General features: G+C 40.1%; 1 protein-coding gene across 1 annotated transcript in view; it reads right to left on the reverse strand.

Annotated features, from left to right (window-relative positions):
• The window catches only part of LOC127416212 (EH domain-containing protein 3), a 38,962-nt gene that overhangs the window by 5,744 nt on the left and 8,550 nt on the right, over positions 1-24,668 (reverse strand). The window contains exons 3-4 of the mRNA XM_051655431.1: positions 21,880-21,977; positions 3,639-4,051 (exon numbers count right to left, since the gene is read on the reverse strand). Coding sequence (XP_051511391.1) covers positions 3,639-4,051; positions 21,880-21,977 — 511 coding nt within the window. The remainder of the gene's footprint in view (positions 1-3,638; positions 4,052-21,879; positions 21,978-24,668) is intronic.

The raw sequence follows: 24,668 nt of genomic DNA on the forward strand, positions 1-24,668 counted from the left end.
AGAATTTTTTTTAATTCTTAAAGCATGAAAGACGGGTAGAATTTATAAGTCTTGTCATCTGAAGGACGATAGATATTATTAACTGTGCCTTTATGTGAAAGGACATCATGACTCACAATCTCTCAGAATCTTTCAGCACATCCAACAATCCTCACTTATCATCTGACCTCTGAGTCAAAGCAAGGACTTTCTTTCCATTTTCTAGTCTAGTCATCATGATGCAGCTAAATTCTTACAGAACAAATGTCTTCCATGTCTCTCATGTTTAATTTATTTAATTCATGTTCAATTTAGAAGATATATAAGGTTGATCCTTGTCTATTTTTTTTTTTAACAGAGACACTCATGCACAATAAAATAATACATTCTTTGTTTGCCTATTTTCAAACTATTTTGAAAGGTACAATTGATTTTGTGATTGTAGCCATGATTTTGGACAAGGTACTATGGTAATATAATGGCTGTCTGGACATGTACCATGGCTATACAATGGTATTTAGATACCATGTAAACACTATGGTACATAAATATAGTGGCCCTAAAAAGTAACTGCAGGTGAAGTTCATAACATTAACTGGATAGTTTTCACAAGGTTTACCAACCAGAAACTGTCCATATACTGTTTGTATTCCTTTTGAACAGTTTATCTATTATTTTATCATGATTAATTACACAGCTCTCTGGAATACTTGATTCTGATTGGTCAATGGCACCATCCAGCGGTCAGATATTGCTTTATAACAACCGCACATCCCGGGATTAAGACGTATCAGACCACTCATCCAGGTTCTGCTAGCCATCTCTCCTGCTTCTCGGCTCAAATCTCAAATCAATGTTTCATGTGCATTTATTTATTTATTTGGCAAGTAGTCTTGTAATAGGCTGAATATTGAGGAGTCAGACGGTCATTTTTACAAAGTAAACACCAACAGAACTCCGACACAAAACAGAGGTTGATTTCAGCTGTTCAGCGATTTATTTCTTCTCACATAATTACATAATTTCAGCACAAATCAATGTGTCATGTCCATTTATTTATTTATTTGGCAAGTAGTCTTGTAATAGGCTGCTTATGGAGGAGTCAGATGGTCATTTTCACAAAATAAACACCAACAGAAATCCAGTTTTTAGGTTGATTCCAGCTGTACAGCGATTTCTTCTCAAATTACATAATTTCAACACAAACCAATATTTTATGTCCATGAATTTATTTATTTGGTTAGTAGTCATGTAATAAGCGGGATAACATACAGTCAGTCAGTTATCACAAAATAAACCCCTTCATGGTGATACAATACCCCTCCTCTTCGCGTCGGGGTCCTGATCACCCTGTCGGGTTTTATTGTGCGGTAACAACTGACTGACTGTACATTATCCCTTACTAATTCTGTCTGTCATCAATTATTCCTTACTTAAAATCTAACAAATGCCTTTTATGTGAAATGTTATGCTTAAAAAGTGTGAATGTACATTCATACATTTTGAAATGCAACTTAAGAGTCCAAATACTAATATTTTGGGGCTACTGTATATCATAGTGGGATGGTATTTACCATCTGATACCATCAATGTGTACCAACACAATACAATATAAGTAATATAAGCAATATTGTCACAAAAACAGCCAACTGATTATGGCTGTATCAAGCTTGGACTCAAAATTACAAAATGTACAGAAGTAAATGTGTCTGATGATAGACAAAAAAGCCTCTTAGTTCAGTTTAGATAAAAAATTTAAGCAAACATCAGGGTCAGGTACAGAGCCACAGCAACACATTGTGCAGTTTAGAAAATGGCCTCATTACTGAGAAAAGGCTTGTGAATAGATCAGACATGCAACAGCCCCATAAACACAAAAAATACATGTACAGACTGCCATTACTTCTACACTTAGCTATATGCTGGACCACATCAAACACATGACGGAATACCAGCAACATTAGCTGAATGTCAACTGAATAAATAGAGAAACAGAGACAAGATGGAAATGTTATTTCTGAATCACACAAATAAATCCTCTCCCTTTGAACATCAATGTGTAAATGCATAAGTGCTAAGACTAAGTAAATGCATAAGTGCTAAGTTTGTTTTTGTTTGAACAAAATTTGCTAGCCAGTTGTTTCCCGCCTCTAGTGTCAGTAGTGGTTTGGTGCTGAGATTTAAAGAAAAAAATCACCCCAGGCTTTGGGACTTAAAGGAATAGTTTAACTAAACTAAACTAAACATTCTGTCATTATTTACACACCCTCATGTCATTCCAAACCCATTTAAAGGGGTCATGAATCAGAAAATCAAACTTACCATGATATCTTGACATATAAGAGTTCATAGCACTATAAAAACATACTGTAAATTTCAGAACCGAAAACTTCTTTGTTAGTCCAAAAAAAGGCTTTATTGAAACCAAGGTGCCAAAATGACTTGTTCTCTACTCCCTCCTCACTTATATGTCATAGTGAAGTATTACATCAGCACTGGCAAGCCTCTGCATAAACAGATCAACGCCTATTTTATCGTCGACACTTCTTAGGCCCGTGTACTGAGTAGTTGATTTGATCCTAGTGATTTTAGATGCTCATGTATTAGTTTTAATGCACAGGGATCTCTAAGCAGCATATATTTTCTTGTTCTGTTGGCATGATGGCACAGTTGACACAGATGCACCTAAAGAGTATTGATATCAATATATCTGGACAATCTCTTTCCTTTTTAATGAAAACACGACTCATTGTAATGAACAAAGTATGCATTTGTCACTACACTGAATATATGATGAAAGATGATTATATGACGAACGACAGTGCAACAAACACTGGTGAATGTATCCTGTATACGTTTACATGTTGCACAGTAAGTGTATCCTTTCACAGTTATAAATGTGATAGCACCATGTATTTACACTTAATTGGTACTATCATGCGTTACTCAGCTTTTGTAAAACATGGAAATGTTTCACTGTTGGAAAATGCCCCAACTACGTAACAAGATTCACACCGTTGTGTCGCGTCTTGGTTTAAACAACAATAAAAGTAATACCTATTACACAAATAGACAAGTAAATTACAGTGATTACTTACCACGCTGTCACAGACTGCAGTATCCGTGGTGTTTGTGGAGGGGGTTAATTTTCTTCAAATTCGGGATTTGACTCTGGCTCAAACATGTATGGATGAATTCCTCCGGTTGTCTTTTTTTTAACCATCAGAAGTTTTCAAAACAACCCCACACTCGCGTAATGGCGGGGGCATTTACACATATCCACATGCAAAGATGTTACCCAGTAACAGCAGTGGGCATTTACACTGAAGTCTTCCAGAACACATGCCCCCAAAAAACGGAGCATTTGAATCAGAGGCACAAAACTGGATAGAAATTACCAATTATTCCTAAATTATGACTACTTTTAATGAAAAAAATCACACTAACATTATAAGTGGACCTCAAGAAACATTATAAAATAAAATTAAAATCCAATTCATGACACCTTTAATGTTTTTTTTTTTTTTCCTGTGGAACAGGAGAATCACAAAAGTCTTAGACTAATATTACGGTGCTTTTATGGCATCTACAGTAGATGTGGGCATTTGGCTTCTAGATTATTTGCCAAACTTCAAAGGGTTAAAGTGATTGAAGTTTACCTTAGCAAGGCGAGCTCTCTTGATGAGATCGTTGAGTTTGCGGAGGGCAGCATTACGTGGCAGTGACTGGATGTCCTTGAACAGGTCCTGCTCTTCCGCCTCAAACAGCTTGCGATTGTCTGGGATCAACAACGGATGTGACCAGAACGAGCCAATGTAGACACGGATCACCTCGGGGGTGTTGACGATCTTTCCCAGTGACCACATGAGGGCGCCGTAGACGCGCATCAGCTGCTGCGTCTCGATCTGGTCGGCCTTGTTGAGCACCACGCGGATCTTGTCCTCGTGGTTCTTGAGAGCCTTGATAACCTCCGAGAATTCATCCGAGATGTCTAGCTTGTGGGCGTCAAACAGCAGAATGATGCGATCCACGCGCTCAGCGAACCATTCTAACACGGCAGCAAAGTCATAACCTGGAGGACAGATTGGAAAATAGATTGATATCCTGTACAGTATATATGGTTCAGAGAGCCTTCACGCCCAATGGAGACATGGAGTGGAGAGGCAGCCAACCAATCAGAAAAGGCCACTGACCTTGTTAGCTCTGGTGCTTCACAGAACTAAAAGTAAACCATCAAAACTGCTAAAGCAAGCAGCTGACTCTCTTTAAGGTGTCATTAAAATGCACAGGACTGTTGCGGTTTTATGATCTAATGTCTGCCAGTGAGAAATGGCTTCTGCAGCTTAACTTCTGGCTACACCCCTCTCTGAGGATGCACTGTAACCTGTTCAAATAGTGAGTCCTAAATTTAAAAGGTTAGAAAAAAGATGATTTATTTTAAAGCTTCATTACAGTAATTAATGTTATTGTACATGATTTGTTTAGATGGATTCAAGGAGTATTTGCAAATGTCTCTCTTTTTATGGCATTTCTCAGGTCATTATGCTTTGCATAAGAAAACACTGTATTTGGTGATTATATAAAATACTGCTTTATTTTTAGCTTTAGCTAAAGCTAAAGTGGATAATGTTTTAAAGGTTTCAATACTTTCAATACCCCAGCTTAATATGCAGAGAAAGCTTTAATTAAGCCATTCATTGGTTGATTTCTTAAAAAGTTCTTTGATTCTTTCAAAGATTTGTTTGTTTGAACATCCTGACCAGCCCAATGCAGAAACATTAGCTTAACCATAGGCATCAGCCATTGGTCGACCAATAGCAGACATGTGGAATGTTTGGAAAACCTGTTTGAACTCAATCATTATTTTTGTTGATGCTAGTGGTGCATAAATTACATACTTCAGCTTTAAAATTCCACTTCATTAATATGCATTTTTAGGCATTTGGAAAACTTCTAAACTAAGGCTGATTAAAATTACTTAGCATGCTGATTAATAAATCACATTTATGGCAATTTATTGCATATATCAATATTTGCTGAGAAACACTCTTATTCAGGAGCGGAAAAGTAGTTTTTATATCTGGGTGACTACACATTCGACTCCCTGGGTACAGTACTAGCTAACTGAGATCTTAAAAAGGGAAGAGAGCTATTAGGCCAAGAAAGCCAGAATCCTCAAATGAAACATGATTAACTGGACTGATTAATATGCACAATATGTATTAACTTCACTGCTATGCAAAAGATGATGTCAATGATGCCAATGCGATATTGCTAAAATTCAATAGAAGCCATGACAATGACCCTCTTTTTTTAAAGCGAAAGGAAAATTATAACATAGCTAGTTCACACCAAAAGTAAAACATTATTGAAATATATTTTCACTATACTACTACTTCTATCTCTGTCCCCTTGCTCCACCCCACTGCTGAGAAAAACAGCTTAACCTAGTCTTAGGTGCTTTGCTGGTCTTAGCTGGTTTAAGCTGGTCTACCAGCCTTGTCAAGTCAGTGTTAAGCTGGTCGACCAACTGGTGACAAGTGCACAAAACCACTCGAAAACCAGCCTGACAAATTTTAGGGGCTGTTCAGAACAAATGTGTTCTTGCATTAAAGCTAGACACAGCGCAACAAATTGAACAGAATGCAGGAATCTCATGACATGTTTTTAAAAGTTGAAGTTCTTTTAACTAGACACAGCATCTTACAAAAGCAGTGCTCATGCATGAGATGCTGAAAAAAAACAAAAAACAGAGAGATGTGGGATAACTGTCAAAGACGTCCATCTAGCACATTTACATATAAAAAAAAAAAAAAACACATGGATGCAAAAACACGTTCAAGGTTCAAAACAACCCCTTAGGCTGGTTTAAATTTTATTTTTTTGTAGTGTTTTTAGGCTGTTTTCTTTTTTTCTTTTTTCTTTTTTTCAGCAGAGCATTCAGAACATTTTTTGTTCTAATTCAGTGACAAGCAGTTGAGGTACACCTGGCCAAAAATGGTTTATGAGAAGGTACAGTGTATTCATCTTGTAATATACCATGGTTAAACATTAGGTTTGAAGACATCCTGCAGAATGTAATTGGCTAAATATTTTTAACTTGCAATGCTCAACCCGAAAGGCATAGTTTCTTCTGTAAACAAAGGTTATGGTGATTCAGCCCAGGCTATGGTGTTGAGTCAATTCTATGTCAACCTGTTATATTTTTGTGCTGATGTTTACCTGCAGTAACAACTTTCAGTCCAGTAACAAAGTGTGTTTATATTCCTGAGTTCAGAGGGAGAATTAGAATGTTAATATCAAATATCAAATCAGTGACATGGAATATGGCAGACGAAGCCATTTCTTCCCAAGGAAGATCCCATGCCTACAGAAATGGAAGAGACCATTCCTTCAGATTTGGCAGTTTCACAAGGAAAGGCTTTATTGTCACCTGCAATACGATGGTTCATGTCTTTCAAACAACTTATAGTTAATACTTACAAGTCTACACAGTATTGTTTAATCGTAACTTTACACATGAACTAGCATATACAATATAGAAGTCTTAGAAATACAGAATATACAGTAACAGACACATGAGAACAGTGTCATTGAAAGCAGAACAATAACAGCTGTGAAACTGGTCAGGGCTTTGGGGTATTACAGCTGTGATTATATAGTTGAAGAGTGACAGATCTGTGGGTTAATATCAGGAGACCCTGTGATTTTCACAGCACGCCTGGAGTGAGCAGTGTTGGCGTTTCAGTGGCGTAATAAGCTGCAGGTGTTAACACTGTGCTGGCTTAAAGTAGTTTGGCAGTATCTACAATACCTCCGTATAGACATTTATGCAGGCAGCTATAACCAAAGCCATCTTCTGTAGCAACTGTTGAAAGGGAGAGAAAGATACAAAGATGTCAACTTACAAAAAAACAAAAATGAATTAGAAGTGTCTCAAATTCTTCACTGAATGACATTGAGTAGTACAATTTTAGGTAGTTCAGGGCCCTAGGGAGAGAAACACAAACTGAATTAAACAGATTAAAAAACAAAGCAACTTAAAAAGATGAGCTGTGCTGTATGTCTACCTGCACTTTCAATGAAGATCCTAACATAGGATGTTAATGCAACTGTGGAGGCGGGGGTGTGATCGAGCACCAATCTGGGGAGAGTGAGGTCCAGGAAAGCTGTGTGGTTAAGGATTTACACCTGTGCTAATACCTGTTTGTGTTTCCAGTAAGCTGTGGCAGAGATAAAAGGGGAGGAGATGGCGGCAGAAGAGAGAGAGAGCCGAGCTTCAAGCTGTGTGTGTGTGTGTGTGTGTGTGTGTGTGTGTGTGTGTGTGATACAACATCTGGCCCTCCTGGAGCTGCAGTCGAAACAAGAATAACGGTTCCAGGCCATGATGCAAGCCCAGGTGGAGGACTGACAGGTGATCCGGAGCTTGCTGCCACAGGGGGGTACTCCAGCAGTGACCCCGACCACGCCCGTTGTGCCTCAGATCACACTCACGAAGATGGAACCCCAGGATGAACCCGAAGCCTTCATAGATCTATTTGAGCATGCTGTGGAGGGGTCGAGTTGGTCCCGCATGCAGTGGGCAGTCCGCTTATTGCCACTGTTGTCAGGGAGGCTCAGCTTGCAGCCCAACAGCTACCTGTCGTGAGTCTGCTGAATACTCGAACCTGAAACGAGCCATCATGCAATAGGTCGGCTGGAAACAAGAACAGCACTGTCAGTGCTTCCAGGTGCTGACATTTGGGGAGTTCGGCTGCCCGTTCGCCTTCGCCCAACAACTTCGTGATGCCTGTCGGAGGTGGTTGCTGGCTGAGGACTGATAGAATCATCAACCTGATGGTACTGGAGCAGTTTGTAGACCGTCTGCCAAAGGGGAGAGCGGAGTGGGTCCAATGCCACCGTCCGGCATCGCTGGAAGAGGCAGTCCAGCTGGCAGAGGACCACTTGGCAGCATATTCGGGAGTTGGCAAATCCTGTTCTCTCTCCAACTCTCTCTCCCTCTCTCTCTTCCCCTTCCCCATCCTATACTGTGCCTGTCCCTACCCCCCCGTGACAGGGGTTCATTGCCCCGAAGCCTGCTCCCCAGATCCGGGGTGATTCTATTGCCCTGACCCCCTCTTTTCCTATTTTCCAATTCCCACCAGGTTGGTGAATACGGGGCCACAGGTGTGGGGGTAAGGTCTATGCCGGTGTGCTGGCGCTGTAGGATCAATGCCCAGTGATGGTTGTGGGGCCGTGGGTCCGGATCCCCGAAGCATCACAAGCCGCCCCTGATCAAGTGGGGATGTACCGCATACCGCTGGGGAGGCGGTGACTGGGCCGTCGACGTCAGCTCCAGGTCAGGGAAACCAGAAGGGAAGTGAGGGCTATGCTCCACCACTCTGGAGCAGACAAGAGACGAGTCTCTCAGGCACGCCTTTGACCAATTGAGAGGAATTGATGGTCAACAGCTTCAGCCCAGCGTTCAATTATTAAAGACCGGTAGTACCGGGTGATGCAGGATGCCCAACAAAAGAAAATACAACACGACTGTTAATTCTGAAAAGCTGCCGGGAAATGGTATTCCAGGCGGCTCATTATAATCCAATGGTGGGACATTTAGGGCAAGATAAGACACTTCAGTGGGTCTCATTGACATCGCTTGGTGGATTATGCAGCGTGATACCATGAAGCAGTGCCCCTGGACAACATTTCAGCATGCAGTGTTGCGGAGGCACTCTTTAAAATTATCTCCCGAGTTGGGATCCCGAAAGAGACCTAACTGATCAGGGCACCTCGTTTATGTCACGTACACTCCGTGAACTTTATGTACTACTGGAGATTAAATCGATCCACACCAGTGTTTACCATCCTCAGAGAGATGGCCTGGTTAAACGATTTAATCGGACCCTTAAAAATATGGTTCGGAAGTTCGTACATGAAGACACGCAAAATTGGGAGAAATGGCTAGAATCCCTGTTATTTGCAGTATGAGAGGTCCCACAAGCCTCCACAGGGTTTTCCCCCTTTGAATTACTTTTCGACCGCAAGCCTCGGAGCATCCTAGATGTTCTGAGGGAAAACTGGGAGAGAGTAAGAACGAAATTCAGTACGTTCCAGACCAGAGAGCAAAACTCCACATATTGGGGCAACTAACACAGTAGAATTTGCTCCAGGCCGAAGAACATATGCAAGGACATATGCATATGCATAGGGACATATGCAAGGATCCTTTTTGTGGACTTCAGTTTTGGCATTTTCACCATCATCCCAGCTATACTCCAGAATAAATTACACCAACTCTCTGTTCCCATGTCTATCTGTCAGTGGATTACCAGCTTTCTGACGGAAAGGCAGCAGCTTGTGAGACAGGGGAAACTCATTTCTAGCACCTGTACAATAAGCACTGGTGCCCCCCAGGGATGTGTGCTCTCCCCACTACTCTTCTCCCTCTACACCGATGACTGCATCGCCAAGGACCCCTCTGTCAAGCTCCTGAAGTTTGCAGACAACACCACTGTCATCGGCCTCATCCGAGATGACGATGAGTCTGCATATAGAAGGGAGTTTGAACAGCTGGCTGTCTGGTGCAGTCAAAACAACCTTGAGCTGAACACGCTCAAAACGGTGGAGATCATTGTGGACTTTAGGAGGAACACCCCAACACTGACCCCCCTCACCATTCTAAACAGCACTGTGGCAGCAGTGGAGTCATTCAGGTTCCTGGGCACTACCATCTCACAGGACCTGAAGTGGGAGACCCACATTGACTCCATTGTGAAAAAGGCCCAGCAGAGGTTGTACTTCCTTCGCCAGCTGAGGAAATTCAACCTGCCACAAGCGCTGCTGATACAGTTCTACTCAGCAGTCATTGAGTCTGTCCTCTGCACTTCAAAAACTGTCTGGTTTGTTTCAGCTACGAAATCAGACATCAGAAGACTACAAAGGACAGTTCGGACTGTTGAGAGGATTATTGGTTGCCCCCTGCCCCCCTTCAAGAACTATACACTTCCAGAGTGAGGAAAAGGCTGGAAAAATCACTCTGGACCCCACTCACCCTGCCCACTACCTTTTTGAACTGTTGCCTTCTGGCCAACGCTTCAGAGCTCTGAGCACCAGAACCGTCAGGCACAGGAACAGTTTTTTCCCTCAGGCTATCCATCTCATGAACAGTTAAATTGCCCCATTGAGCAATAACTATGTGCAATACACAGTTTAGTCTTTTTTATATTTATCCTCTTCTGCCATTTCATTCCTCTGAAAGAAAAAAATAAATAAAAATTGCACTATACATAACAGATTAATATTTGCACTGTACACAACAGATTGTATTAGATTTGCACTACCCATGTGTATGTGTGTATGTATGTATGTATGTATGTATGTATGTGTGTGTCTGTACATATGTGTATAATTAGTTTTAATTTTTTATTTTTTATTATTATCTATGTCTTGCTGCTGTTTTTGTATTGTTTTTGTATTGTTGTACACTGGAAGCTCCTGTCACCAAGACAAATTCCTTGTATGTGTAAGCATACTTGGCAATAAAGCTGATTCTGATTCTTATTCTGAAGAACGGCAGTCCCGGTTGGATAACAGGGGCACTCAGCTACGGGAATTCTCATAGGGAGACAAGATCCTTGTGTTATTACCCCCACTGAGCTCTAAATTGTTAGCCAAGTGGGAAGGGCCTTTTGAGGTCACATGACGAGTTGGGGAAGTTGACTATGAGGTAAAGCAAATTTATCACCTGAATCTCCTAAAACCGTGGAGATGGTACCCGTGGCTTTGGCAATGGTTGTCCCAGAGAGGGCGGAGTTAGGTCTGGATGTGGAATCAAAAACCGCCCATCAAACCACCACATTTCCCTGTGGAGATCACCTCTCACTGTTCCAGGTCAATGAGGTTGCCAGGTTGCAAAAGGAGTCTTCCGATGTGTTTTCGTGTCTACCCGGTCATAACGAACCTCATAGAACACCACATTGAGACGACGCCAGGAGTGGTAGTACGTTCCCACCCCTATCAGTTACCGGAACACAAAAAGAAAGTGGTCCAAGAACAACTCACAGCCATGCTCGATATGGGTGTGATCAAGGAGTCCCACAGTGACTGGGCCAGCCTGGTGGTTTTGGTACTGAAGTCCAACGGGATGCTCCAGTTTTTTGTGGACTAAAGAAAAGTCCCAAGACCAAAAAGGGGGCGAGATAGTTCCTGGGGCTGGCTGGCTATTATCGTAGGTTTGTACCTATATATTCGGACGTCACCAGCCTGCTGACTGATCTCACTAAAAAGGGAACACCAAACCCGGTCCAGTGAATGGAGCCGTGCCAACAAGTGTTTACCCAAGTGAAAGCTGCACTGTGTGGCAGGCCACTCTTGCATTCCCCTGACTTCTCTCTCCCTTTTTTGTTACAGACGGATGTGTCGGACAGGGGTTTGGGGGCTGTATTATCCCAGGTAGTGGAGGGGGAGGAGCACCCCGTGCTGTACATTAGTTGGATGATAGTACAGTACGATAGAAAAAGAGTACCTCTCCATCAAATGGGTGGTACTCACCCTCCGGTACTACCTGCTTGGGAGGGCCTTCACCCTCGGTTTGGATCACGTCCTGCTCCAATGGCTCCACTGCATGAAGGATACCAATGCACGGATCACTCGTTGGTATCTGGTAGCAGGCTGGACAGTTCCCCGTCGGGCAGTGGGGTATGTGGAGGCGGGGGTGTGATCGAGCACCGATCTGTGGAGAGTGAGGTCCGGGAAAGGTCCGGATTTACACCTGTGCTAACACGTGTTTGTGTTCCCAGTGAGCTATGGTGGAGATAAAAGGGGAGGAGACGGCGGCAGAAGAGAGAGAGAGCTGAGCTTCAAGCTCTGTGTGTGTGTGTGTGTGATTTTGAGAGTGTTCTGCTGAAAAGTGAGATTTGTCAAATAAAGACTGTATTATTTTGGAACGCAGAACGCCATGTCCCGCTTCCTCATTCCCTGGAACCAAAGGGATTTGTTACAGCAACAACATGCACAATCAAAACCACCATTAAATGGTATTGTCATGGCAACCAGATGATGCATATGAAAGGGGAATGCCACACTTGCTATTACTAATATATACACACACTCACCAACACATATCAGCATGTAGTACGTTAGTTTCAAAAACCTACTTCAAAAGTCTCTTAAATAAGAAGAATTTTTGGAAATCTAACCTCCAAATTTGATTTTCACTGTCAACATATTTTTGTTCTGGCATACATTCAGGCAAAGGTCAACTATATTATGAAGATAGATTTTTACTAAAAGGTTTAAATGTGTTATTTCGACAAAAGTATTTTTTATGGAAGTCAGGTCAGGTATTTTACATTTCATAAATGTATCTAATTTATCAATTACAATATTTTTTAGCCAAAACAATGTTTTGATATTTTTACCTTTTACATTCTTGTTGTTTCATGAATAGTTTTCCGCCTGTTCACATGAAACCTACACCACTGGTTTAATAGCAGGTTCCTTTGTGATGACTAACCCCATATATTGTGAACTGAAAACATGCCCCATTACTGGGGAAAAGTATCAGAAAAGCTCAGCGTGTGTTCAATTAACTGTATCATTTTTCCCAAAGGTTCAATAACAGTGAAAATGTTTGACCACTTTTTTGTAGCCAAGACTTGAGGGTATGTGGCTATAAAGAAATGGACTTTAAAAAATTAACCTACTCTGACAAATATTCACTGGAGTAAAAGGTGAATAGGCCTTAGGAATGCTAATCAGAGGCGCTAATGTGATTTGGTATATCAGTCACTTAATACTAGTGGTCGACCGATACAGGTTTTTCAATGGCCGATGCTGATACCGATTTCTAGAGAGCAGGATAGCCGATATAAACTCAGCAAAAAAAGAAACGTCCCTTTTTCAGGACACTGTATTTTATAGATAATTTTGTAAAAATCCAAATAACTTTAAAGATCTTTATTGTGAAGGGTTTAAACAATGTTTTCCATGCTTGTTCAATGAACCATAAACAATTAATGAACATGCACCTGTGGAACGGTCATTAAGAACCTAACAGCTTACAGATGGTAGGCAATTAAGGTCACAGTTATAAAAACTTAGGACACTAAAGAGATCTTTCTACTGACTCTTAAAAACACCAAGAGAAAGATGCCCAGAGTCCTTGCTCAGCGTGAACATGCCTTAGGCATGCTGCATGGAGGCATGAGGACTGCAGATGTGGCCAGGGCAATAAATTGCAATATCTGTACTGTGATATGCCTAAGACAGCGCTACAGGGAGACAGGAAGGACAGCTGATCGTCCTCGCAGTGGCAGACCATGTGTAACTACACCTGCACAGGATCGGTTCATCCGAATATCACACCTGCGGGACAGGTACAGGATGGCAACAACAACTGCCCGAGTTACATCAGGAAAGCACAATCCCTCCATCAGTGCTCAGATTGTCTGCAATAGGCTGACAGAGGCTGGACTGAGGGCTTGTAGGCCTGTTGTAAGGCAGGTCCTTACCAGACATCACCGGCAACAATGTCACCTATGGGCACAAACCCACCTTCGCTGGACCAGACAGGACTGGCAAAAAGTGCTCTTCACTGACGAGTCGTGGTTTTGTCTCACCAGGGGTGATGGTCAGACCCGCGTTTATCGTCGAAGGAATGAGTGTTACACCAAGGCCTGTACTCTGGAGTAGGATCGATTTGGAGGTGGAGGGTCTGTCATGGTCTGGGGCGGTGTGTCACAGCATCATCGGACTGAGCTTGTTGTCATTGCAGGCAATCTCAACGCTGTGCGTTACAGGGAATATATCCTCCTCCCTCATGCGGTACCCTTCCTGCAGGCTCATCCTGACATGACCCTCCAGCATGACAATGCCACCAGCCATACTGCTCGTTCTGTACATGATTTCCTGCAAGACAGGAATGTCAGTGTTCTGCCATGGCCAGCGAAGAGCCCGGATCTCAATCCCATTGAGCACATCTGGGAAATGTTGGATCGGAGGGTGAGGGCTAGGGCCATTACCCCCAGAAATGTCTGGGAAATTGCAAGTGCCTTAGTGGAAAAGTGGGGTAACTTCACACAGCTAGAACTGGCAAATCTGTTGCAGTCCATAAGAAGGAGATGCACTGCAGTACTTAATGCAGCTGGTGGCCACACCAGATACTGACTGTTACTTTTTATTTTGCCCCCCCCCCCCCCCCCCTTTATTCAGGGACACATTATTCCATTTCTGTTAGTCACATGTCTATGAAACTTGTTCAGTTTATGTCTTAGTTGTTAAATCTTTTTATGTTCATACAAATATTTACACATGTTAAGTTTGCTGAAAATAAAAGCAGTTGAAAGTGAGAGGACGTTTATTTATTTATTTTTTTTGCTGAGTTTAAAAGCAGACAAGCACAATGCAATTAAACAACAGCAAATCAGATGTAAACAAAATTTCTAAAGTGAATCAAACACTTATTTTATACAAAAAATTACTTAAATTTGCATAAACTTTTAAAGACATAAACAACAACTTGAAAACTTGAAAGTTAACTATCCATTGACAAATCTATCTTAGATTTTGGAACTGACACAAAGGAAAGTTAACTGTTCTGTTAATTGGCCAAGTAAACACTGTTATCGATGGCAATAATCACAAAATTGCCAAATATCTGCTGATTATATGGCCTGACCGAAATATCTGTCTATCACTACTTAAGACCTTCTAAAATCAAGGTATGGTAAGCTGTTTCACATATTGTTGTAATATAGGGCCTAAGCTGTTTTCTAATTTAACAAAAATGGCAGCAAGTGTGTGGCTTAATGCTTTGAGTAATTCAGAGCTCAGGCATTATTTAACATGAACCACAACAAAACACTCATTAAATTAACCAAAATTGCCAACAGGGAGATTTAAACGACCACCTTGTACCATCAACAACCAACTACAGCAGAGCCACTGGACCTACAGTATGCCTCAACTGTTACAAGGTCTGCTAAACATACAATACAACAGAACCACTCTAGTGATTGGATTTGGCAAGAAGTAGTTCCTTGAGAAAAAAAGGTCTATTTCAGAGCACCTGAGCATGGTGGAGAGTTGGGAATGATAAAGCTGCTCTTGAGAGCAAAGCTGGCGTACGGTCAATGTAGCCTTACAGCTGCACTCCCAAGAACATGCTGCACTTCCTTAGACTTGATAATAGAGTGGATGAGTGAGAGAGAGAGAGGATAATGTGTCTTGCAAAAGCAATGGAAAAGTGAATGATGAATCTTGCGCCTGTTCTTGACTATATGTCCCAAGGCTTCCATTTGAACAGCAGAATAACCACTGAGAATTTTGAGTGGAGCTACACAATATCTCCCAGTTTTAAGTACTGCAAATAAGTCTTTATCAGACAACTTACATGAAATGATAAGGAGGTTCAGAAAAAAAGAGAGAAAATCAATGGGAACATTTACATTTATGCATTTGGCAGATGATTTTATACAAAGCGACTTACAGTGCACTTATTACAGGCACAATCCCCCTGGAGCAACCTGGAGTTAAGTGCCTTGCTCAAGGACACAGTGGTGATGGCTGTAGGGATTGAACCAGCAACCAAGATTACCAGTTATGTGCTTTAGCCCACTACGCCACCACCACTCATTTGGTGCAAAATGTGGCCAGAAACAGGTCTGTGGGACTTTGTTGGTTATTGACTACCACCATTTCTTCTAAATAGAAGGAGCACAGGGCCTAGGTAGCTCAGTGGTAAAAGACGCTGGCTACCACTCCTGGAGTTCGCTAGTTCGTTAGTTCGAATCCCAGGGCATGCTGAGTGACTCTAGCCAGGTCTCCTAAGCAACCAAATTGGCCCGGTTGCTAGGGAGGGTAGAGTCACATGGGGTAACCTCCTCGTGGTCGCTATAATGTGGTTCATTCTCGGTGGGGTGCGTGGTTAGTTGAGCGCAGATGCTGCGGTGGATGGCGTGAAGCCTCCGGAATGTCTCTGTGGCAATGCGCTCAACAAGCCACGTGATAAGATGCACAGGTTGATGGTCTCAGATGCGAAGGCAACTGGGATTCATCCTCCGCCACCCAGATTGAGGTGAATCACTACGTGACCGCGAGGACTTAAATAGTGCACTGGGAATTGGGCATTCCAAATTGGGTGCAAAAAATAAAAATAAAATGGAAGGAGCATGATAGCATTTTTCAGAAAAAACAGCTTATGAACTAATGGTTTCTTTGCAGTGCAATCCTCTGTAATTGAGGCATGAAAAAGTGCTGATAGGTGTTAGAATTGTATAGAAGTTAATAGAATGATCTGGGTGGGGAACCATCTCTTAGTGCTGGTGCTCTGACAGTGATCCTGAATATGCTCAGACCAAGGCTGAGTAAGTCTCACCTTGCCAGACTTTTGATTATACAGTATATACCACTATATAAAAATTTGCTGCAATGTCTAGTAGGTAATGCAGCAAATTTTGACCAAGAACTGCTCACAAAGACAGAAAGGGGCCATCTGACCAATATCTAAAGTGACCAACCACAGATAATTTTATGTGATTTATGGGGGCGGGTAAAGTTGAAACCAAATATAATTCTGATACAGAGGCAAATGGTGCTTTTCAAAAGTTGGGAAGCACATACTATTGTTTTTTGTGTCTGCAACGTTGCTCCCCAAAGCTACTTGAATTCCTATTCAAACAGTGAAAATTCTAAGTGAAAATAATTAACTAAATTAAAAAAAGTTTTTGCAACAAAACAGGTAAAAAATTATGAATGCTGAAATAGATGTATTACCTCAGATTGCTAATAACCGCACATGTATCTCAGAGCGCCGAACACACTATGCGCTCTGCAACATAGCGTGCTTGTACATTTCATACGCTGTAGGCCTACATCAAAGTTTCTATACTTGGCTATATGTTGCAAAGTCCTGCCCATTTGAGAGCTCGACCAACCATCAGTGTTCCCACGGTCATGGAAAACCTGGAAATAATAAGCAATTTTAAAATGATGTTTTCCAGGCCTGGAAAAGTCATGGAATTGGAAAAAAAAAATCTTAGAAGTGATGAAAAAAATAGTGAATACATATTATTCTAGTTTTGCTGAGCTCTAAAATATTTACTCACCTACAGTAGATTTTGCTCGTGTGGAGTAAAACTTTCACGCAAGACAGTGATGTTCGATTTATGAGCGAATCATTCTTTTTAGATCTTTTCAAGTAATTAGTTGAAATGCTTCACAAATTGGTCTAAATTATTAATTAGCCAATTAATGTAAAAAAAAAAATATATATTTTCAGTAATCAGAATTGCCTGAAAAGGTCATGGAAAAGCCATGAAAATTCATTAGTCAGAAAGGGTGGGATCCCTGAATAATCATATAGAGAAGCCAGACTTTCAAAACACTTTGATTGAAAGCCCAATGTACAATTGGCAATCAGATGAAGATCCAATGTGAATTGTGCTCATGAAGCTCTCATAGACACCCAGAGAAGGAAGAGTATTTTAACAAAATCAACCCTGAATCAGTTTTAGAATTTTTATCGAAAATACATTTTAAAAACCTTATATAGGTTTTTAATATTGTACACAGAAATGCATTTTAACTTGTTTTTCGCCATGAAAATATCCATGGAAGCTGGCATGGCGTTAAATTACAAATTCACTCACTCACTCACACCCAGTGAAGCACAGCATCTAGGCAGGACCTATTGAAGCACAGTGCTAAAATACTGAAATGCACAAAGAATAATATGCAATTTATACAGATTATATATTAAACTCATCATTTTTATTCAATTTTAGGAGGAAGCCAAGCTTACCGTGTAGTCTTAAAGCAACCACTACTTCTCTGACAACAGAATATAAAGATGTGTTAAAGAATGTCTCGTTTTCTAACTGTTATAAAAAAAAAAGAAATCTTGAATATCCTTTAAAGATTCAATGCCATGAACCAAGCAAATCCGTCGACTAAACCTTCTTTGGAAGCCCTCATTGTAGCAGCCTGGGAACTTAACTTTGTTTCCTAATGATCTAATAGAAACTTGTGCACCCTTACTCCCAGAAATTGCACTGAAGCTTGCCAATCAGATTGGAACTGCCAGTTTCAGTCAGATCTTGCCATTTTTGTCGACAATATGAGTCAGAGAGTGAATTTAAACAGTACAGAGGCATGATGTCTGGGACCAAGGCTGAGTAGGAAGGCAACAACAGCAGCTAATTACAGACGCACACAGTCAGTTTAAACAAACACAGACACCTGTGGTGACAAAGCTCAACACACCTCCTCCTTGCACAATTCTGTGAACAAAACTCATTGGAAATCTCAGCCTACAGATTTGATTCAGTTCATATGAGCTGCTCTCTGCAGGATGAAATAGGATCTGCAGCTTATATTCATAGATAGGAGAAGGAATGTTCCTTGCTGACATCTCATGCAACTTCTGGAGAAATTCCACAGTTCTGCTTGACATAGTGCTTGACACTTTTTAAGGCCTGCTAAATACAACCATCTCACTGACCTGCAAATGAGACTTTCTGAAGGGGCAGTGGGAGTATATATGAAACCAGTTTGGAAACAATCAAACATTTTTAACTTCTGTTTGGTGCCACTAGTGGTTCAGAAATGACACACTTCACCTTTAGACTTCTGTTATACTATAGGGCAGGACTAGTCAACTGGCGGCCCACAGGCTAAATCATCTTTATCTGTCCCTCTGACTGATTTTTGACAAAATTGCCTCACAGTCTGGAATACCAGAGCGCTCTCTGCACAAAACTCATCATTTATAGGCATGAGCAACAGCATTCAGCAGTGAGTTTAACAACGCTTAATGGCATGTGCAACAGCATTCATCCGCCATCAGCTGTCTGGACCAGATCGCGTGTTTAAGCTTTTCTGGCCATAGTCCAGTTACACTGCTCTTCTAAACATGGATCACACTGTTGATTCAATAAACAGTTATAATGTTAATTCAATATACAGTACACCCCGTGGCTTTTTCAATATAAATAAACTCACAGTATTTTTATGTTAACATGTAATGAAAGTGCTAGCTAAGAAAATAAGGAAAATGTTTGGCCCCCACCAAGTTTTCATATGGGTAATCTATAGGTGATTCAGCAGGGCAGGCAGATTTCTACAGAGGCTACAATATCAGGGCAGATTTTACTGTCAAATTAAAATGCCTGCCTTTGAGGCTACATTTACAACTTTCAGTGCAGGCATGAGGTACTAAATATTGGTTTAATGTTCTCTGAAATCACATCAATGACCTTGGAACGCCCAGCTCTTGGCTCTGTCATCAGAAACGTGAGTGCCTATAATCCCCAGGCTATATCAGTTCAGTCTGTGAGGCTAAGCATGGTGGGAAGGGTGTCACTGTGTAAAAAGAAAAGTGCTGATGCCAGGAAACCCAGCGGTAATACTACAGGCCGCCTGCTGCTGCAATTGACTTTTCTGAATGAGAGATGAAGTAACCATGTGCAAAACAAATATGTTGTAACAGGGAGCATATACAGTATACAGGGAATCAGCTGAGAGTCACTTGTTGTGATATAACCTAATGAACACAGTGAAGAGTTACTATACATCATGTCAATATTTTGCATTATGGAACACCCATCCATCCATCCATCCATTTTTTATAGCCGCTAGCCAGGTAGTGCTGGAGCCTATACCAGCTGACTCGGGCCAAAGTTGGGGAAACACCCTGGACAGGTGGCCAGTCCAACACAGGCATTTTGGAACAGCAAAAGTGCAAGGAAAGAGATCTGACGATATTAAATTTGTGGTATGAAAAAAATATTTAAGCTGTATATTTGTTTGCCTGACTTGAAAGATAACAAAAAGAATAGAAAAAATACTTTCTCTTGTGTCACAGAAAATTAAGGCTAGATAAATACTCCAAAAACAAAACAAGACAAAACAAAAAACAGATATTATTAAGACAGCAACAAGATATTACATGTTGAAATTTTAATTAACTTGCTCAGCAGAAATTCTCTGCAAACTATTGTTCTGCCATGACAACAGATGAACTGAAATAGAAAACTGGCCACATAAGAAGACAGTTTATGCTAATGTCTGCTTTAAGGTCCCTTATGGCAACATTGAGAATGCAACATGTATTTTCATTACATTATGAATTGCGCTTTGACATATTTCAAAATGCTACAATGCAGGAAATCGAGCTTGTGTAGCTAGAAGTGTTTGCATTCACAAACTAGCGTAGAGTACAGCTTTAACAGATAAGACAAAATCTACTTCAGTTATGAAGACATATCAGTTTCAAAATATCTGGCACACTTGATATTCATCACTAGGTGCATTTACATGGACCCTAGTAATCCATTTGTGATCAGACTAGTAGCACAGTCCGAATAAAACAAATCTCATGTAACCACGTCAATCGGAATTAATTGGCCAAATCTGATTTAAACTTCATTCAGATAATAAGGGGTGGTGTAAACCTTTTATAATCCATTCAAGAAGAAAATATTTGCCATGTAAATGCTTGCTCGGCTTGCTTTCTGAAACTGGGATGTTGTGCGCATGTCAATAACTGACACAGTAATGGTGTCATGATGATGAGGGAATGCTGAACTCTGAGAAGACATGTGACCAATAGAAGATAGAAATGTCATACACTACTGACCTCTAATATTTCAAAGCTAGATGTTTTTCATCAACCCGATCACTTTATTTAGCATTCATGTAAACAGTATGTTCGGAATCATCGATCGGATTGATTTCATTCTGATTAAAAAAAGAAGTGTCCATGTAAACGCAGCTACTGTAAGTAGCAAACTGAAAACCTCAAGAAGCACACACAAGAATGGCTATAGCATCCCTTATTACAAATACAGTTGCAGTTGAAAGCATCAAATACAACAGAATAGATCCTTTGTGCACAGAGCTCATTTATTACCTTGCTTGCATGCACATGCATTTACAATGGTAAACTACACCGTTTTCAGCAGTACCTTGATGTCCTTGAGGATAAAAGCAGACAGCTATCTCTAAATTTACTACTTCGCAAAACTACCATTGCATTTACATTGTCAGATCACATGATCTTACACTGGTGGAGGTTGTAGGTTCATAAAAACATATAAAGCTAGGACTGTTTTGGTTTGGGCTTGGATAGATGCTTTTTCTACCACCACCACCATTACTTTAATCACTCAAACTGCTTTAATTTCCATTTGTTTGCTTGTCTTTCATGTTTATTGTTTACTATTTGCAAACTATGAAGCCTGTTGCATTGACTTTTGTATCCGTCCTTACGGTTTATGAACCAAAAAATGTCCTTCATGTTGATGAAGACTCATCTCTCGTCACATCCCAAGACTTTCAACACATCATAATTAAATGAAAATTTACTTCAGTTACACAATACACAGCACACACATTGTTGCTTTTCATGAGACAACTGCATTATAATTTACAATAAAAAATTATGCTCCTTTTTTCAGTAGAGGGATCAAGTCAAGTTAGAATTTCCTAATGCAAATTGCCTTCAGTTGATGCCACGAGGAGCAAGTTGTATTCAAATTTTAAGTAGTAAATCACATGAGAACCTTAACACTATGTTATACTTTGAAAACATTATGTCTTAAAGAGCCTAAATCATTTTCTGTCTCAACTAAGGTGTGAATTAAGACACACCCTAAACGTCAAACCTTACCATTTCATCAGATTTATCATTGTCTATAGAATCTTGTTAACAAAATGCACAGCCAAAAGAAGACATTAAGGGTTTAAAATAAAGGTGTGCCCCACCCTAGTGAATTATAGTTGAGGTGTTTAGGCTCCACACCTAAGGTTAAGGGCGGGCCTAAATGCATCTCATCCCACATTCAATAGCTCCTGTATCAGTTATTTTCTTCTCCTCATACATGTATGTTTATGCAATTTGGCAGGCTGTTTCTGTACCTCTGCTGATCCTTTGTTTCTCTCCACTCAGGATTCCTGGAGTGTCAATCACACTGATGCTCTCCAGAACAGGGTTGGGCAGCTGGGCACACACAAACCTGTGGGTGAACCCAAACAAACCAGAGTCAAACATTGCAGAACACCTACTAGCACATAGACTGTCATACTAACCTTTCACCCGAGTTTCGACATTGTGGTAATTGAATTTTCTTTATGCTTTACACTATTACAGATGAGATCAGCTTGTTTTCTTTGGAGAGACTGTCAAGAACTAAATTGAAATTATATTTGAAAAAATGTGTTGGTTACTCGATTCCTGGTCACATATTAAGAAATATACTAAGTCCTTTGTAATGGTAGATATGCTGGCCTATGTTTTTTTCATTCAGTGAACATGGCATACAGAAATGAAGCAAAGTGCCATAAATCATAATTTTGTTACTTTCTATTAGAGATGTGCATGGATAGTTGACATTCGGATAACCGTTCGACACACTACTCGAATACCAAAATCCCTATTCGGTTATTCTACACAAGCAATAGAAGTCTTTAACCTGATCCGAACTTGACGAGTTCCAACAAACCATTGGGTTTTCCAGCTGGGTTTGGGTCAGTTATTCATGTATAGGGCGAGTAAGAGGCTGTTCAAACATGCTTTTGTGTGCGTCTGCACTGTTTTTCTACATATTGTTAACGCGCTGGACAGACGACTTTGAATGTTGCGCTGAATCTCACTGTTTTTTCTTTCAGTGTCTCGCGCAGGATCACAGCATTTTTAGACACCAAGTAAAGTTAAACAGAACTAATGCATCCTACATTGTGTTTCAGTCATTGTGCAGCATTCTGAAGAAGTTCAGGTTGCAAAGAGGACTTCATGTGATTGTTACATCATTAAACATGATTCCAGATTGTTTTTAACTGAGCAAAGTTTCAGCACTTGATAAACAGTAAGAGTTTTTTTGTCCATTTTGCTCTGGAGTGCATATTTCCGTACAATAATTAGATAAGTTCAATGCGATTTTATTTTAAACCATTTAAATATCAATGCACTGTGAAGATGCTATTAAACCACAGTACTGTAACTCCACGCACATGACAATACTGTACTTGTGTTCGCTGCCTCAAAATGTGAATCTGTCCAGGCAGAACGAATATTCAGGCAGTGACAGTTTGATCTTTTTTTTTATTTTTTTTATGTGAGATTTTATCATTTGAAGATGTTTGTATTGTGCTATACGCACTTTATTTGCTGCTATTTTGAGCAGTGTTAGAGGAAAATCCATTGCAATAAACTTTCTGACTCCCGACGAAACACTGATTGAGCCAGGCGAGGTACGGGTTCATCTGTTAAATTTTAACCAACAAAAGCTTTAAATGCTTTACATTTTTTACTGTGTGTAGAGTGCAGCATTTGGGTCATGCCCAGACCACAAAACTGATAGAAGCAGCTATAGTTGGATACCTTTAGACAGGGTTGCTGCAGAGTTTTTAAAATCAAATTGAAGTCTTTTTCAGACCTTTTTCAAGACCTGAACAGATAAAAATAATACTGTATCCCCATACCAAAACAAACCCAATAAAATCACAATCTAAAAAAAGTTTAAAATACTCACGTGTTTTCTACATATATATCACATTAAAATTGGTTTATGTACCATTATATAAATAAATACAAATTAGAGGTTGACCAGTATTGGATTTTGCTGATACAGTAATGTGTTGAAAGAAAGTTTTTAAAATTGATAGCTTATATTAAATGTTCTTAATCTTTCCTTCCTGTGATGGGCCAGGCAGAGGCTACAAGAGTCCAAATTGAGTAAAATTTTGATGCAGTTTATGGTGCAACCAAAATACCAATAACCAGGGAAAATAATAATAATAATAATAATAATAATAATAATAATAATAATAATAATAACAATAATAAAAAAAGATTGACTCATAGTGCAGAACTTTTAACTTTCAAAGGCTGAACACTGGGGACTCTTATTTTAAAATGTAAGTGGTTCACTGTTTCCAGCTGCTCATTCAAACAAATAAGGGAAATAAAATGTGCACTCCAACAATAATCTACAACATATTACAATATAAACAATTAAAAGTAAACACTGTCATCATCATCAACAGCTGATCATTAGTGATCGCTTGTCATAAATTTCCGATATGGCTTAATGATTGCGAAATGCTCTGCAACAGCTGGAAACACTCACAGGCCTCTGCATCCTTGAAGAAAACACAACAGTGCCGTGTTTTCACGTTGAAGGATGCAGTGCATGCATTTATTTAATTCAATCGTATTCTTTTGAAGTTTGATAATCACATTAGGTCAATGAACGATTCCTGTCTTTCTGCCCCCAAAATTTAAGACCTCTTTAAATGATAATTAAGACTTTTGTTCATTTAAGATTCTTAAGATTTTTTATGACCTTAAATTTTGGAAAACTGAAATTAAGACATTTTAAGACTTTTTAAGGATCCGCGGGAACCCTGTTTAGATGACATTAAAAATAAACATAAAAGGTGACTATAAAATGCACGAAGAGACAGACAACTAGTTGTCCATTGTGGTTAAAATCATACAGCACAGGTTAACTGCACTGAAAAATAAAAGGAGACATTTTGGTTAAAGAATGCTGTTGTCACTCATTCAAAACCGAACTGTGTGTGAACAGAACCATTACTCTACAACAAGACTGACAAGCATATTCTGCTTCTGTGCATACTACTCAAACCTTAGAGATTTTTTTGTTGTGTATCTTGCTGATTGTGTATAACAGCCTGTTCATGGT

This window comes from Myxocyprinus asiaticus, chromosome 25 (genome assembly GCF_019703515.2).
Source record: "Myxocyprinus asiaticus isolate MX2 ecotype Aquarium Trade chromosome 25, UBuf_Myxa_2, whole genome shotgun sequence".
In the NCBI taxonomy this organism is placed as follows: Eukaryota; Metazoa; Chordata; class Actinopteri; order Cypriniformes; family Catostomidae; genus Myxocyprinus; species Myxocyprinus asiaticus.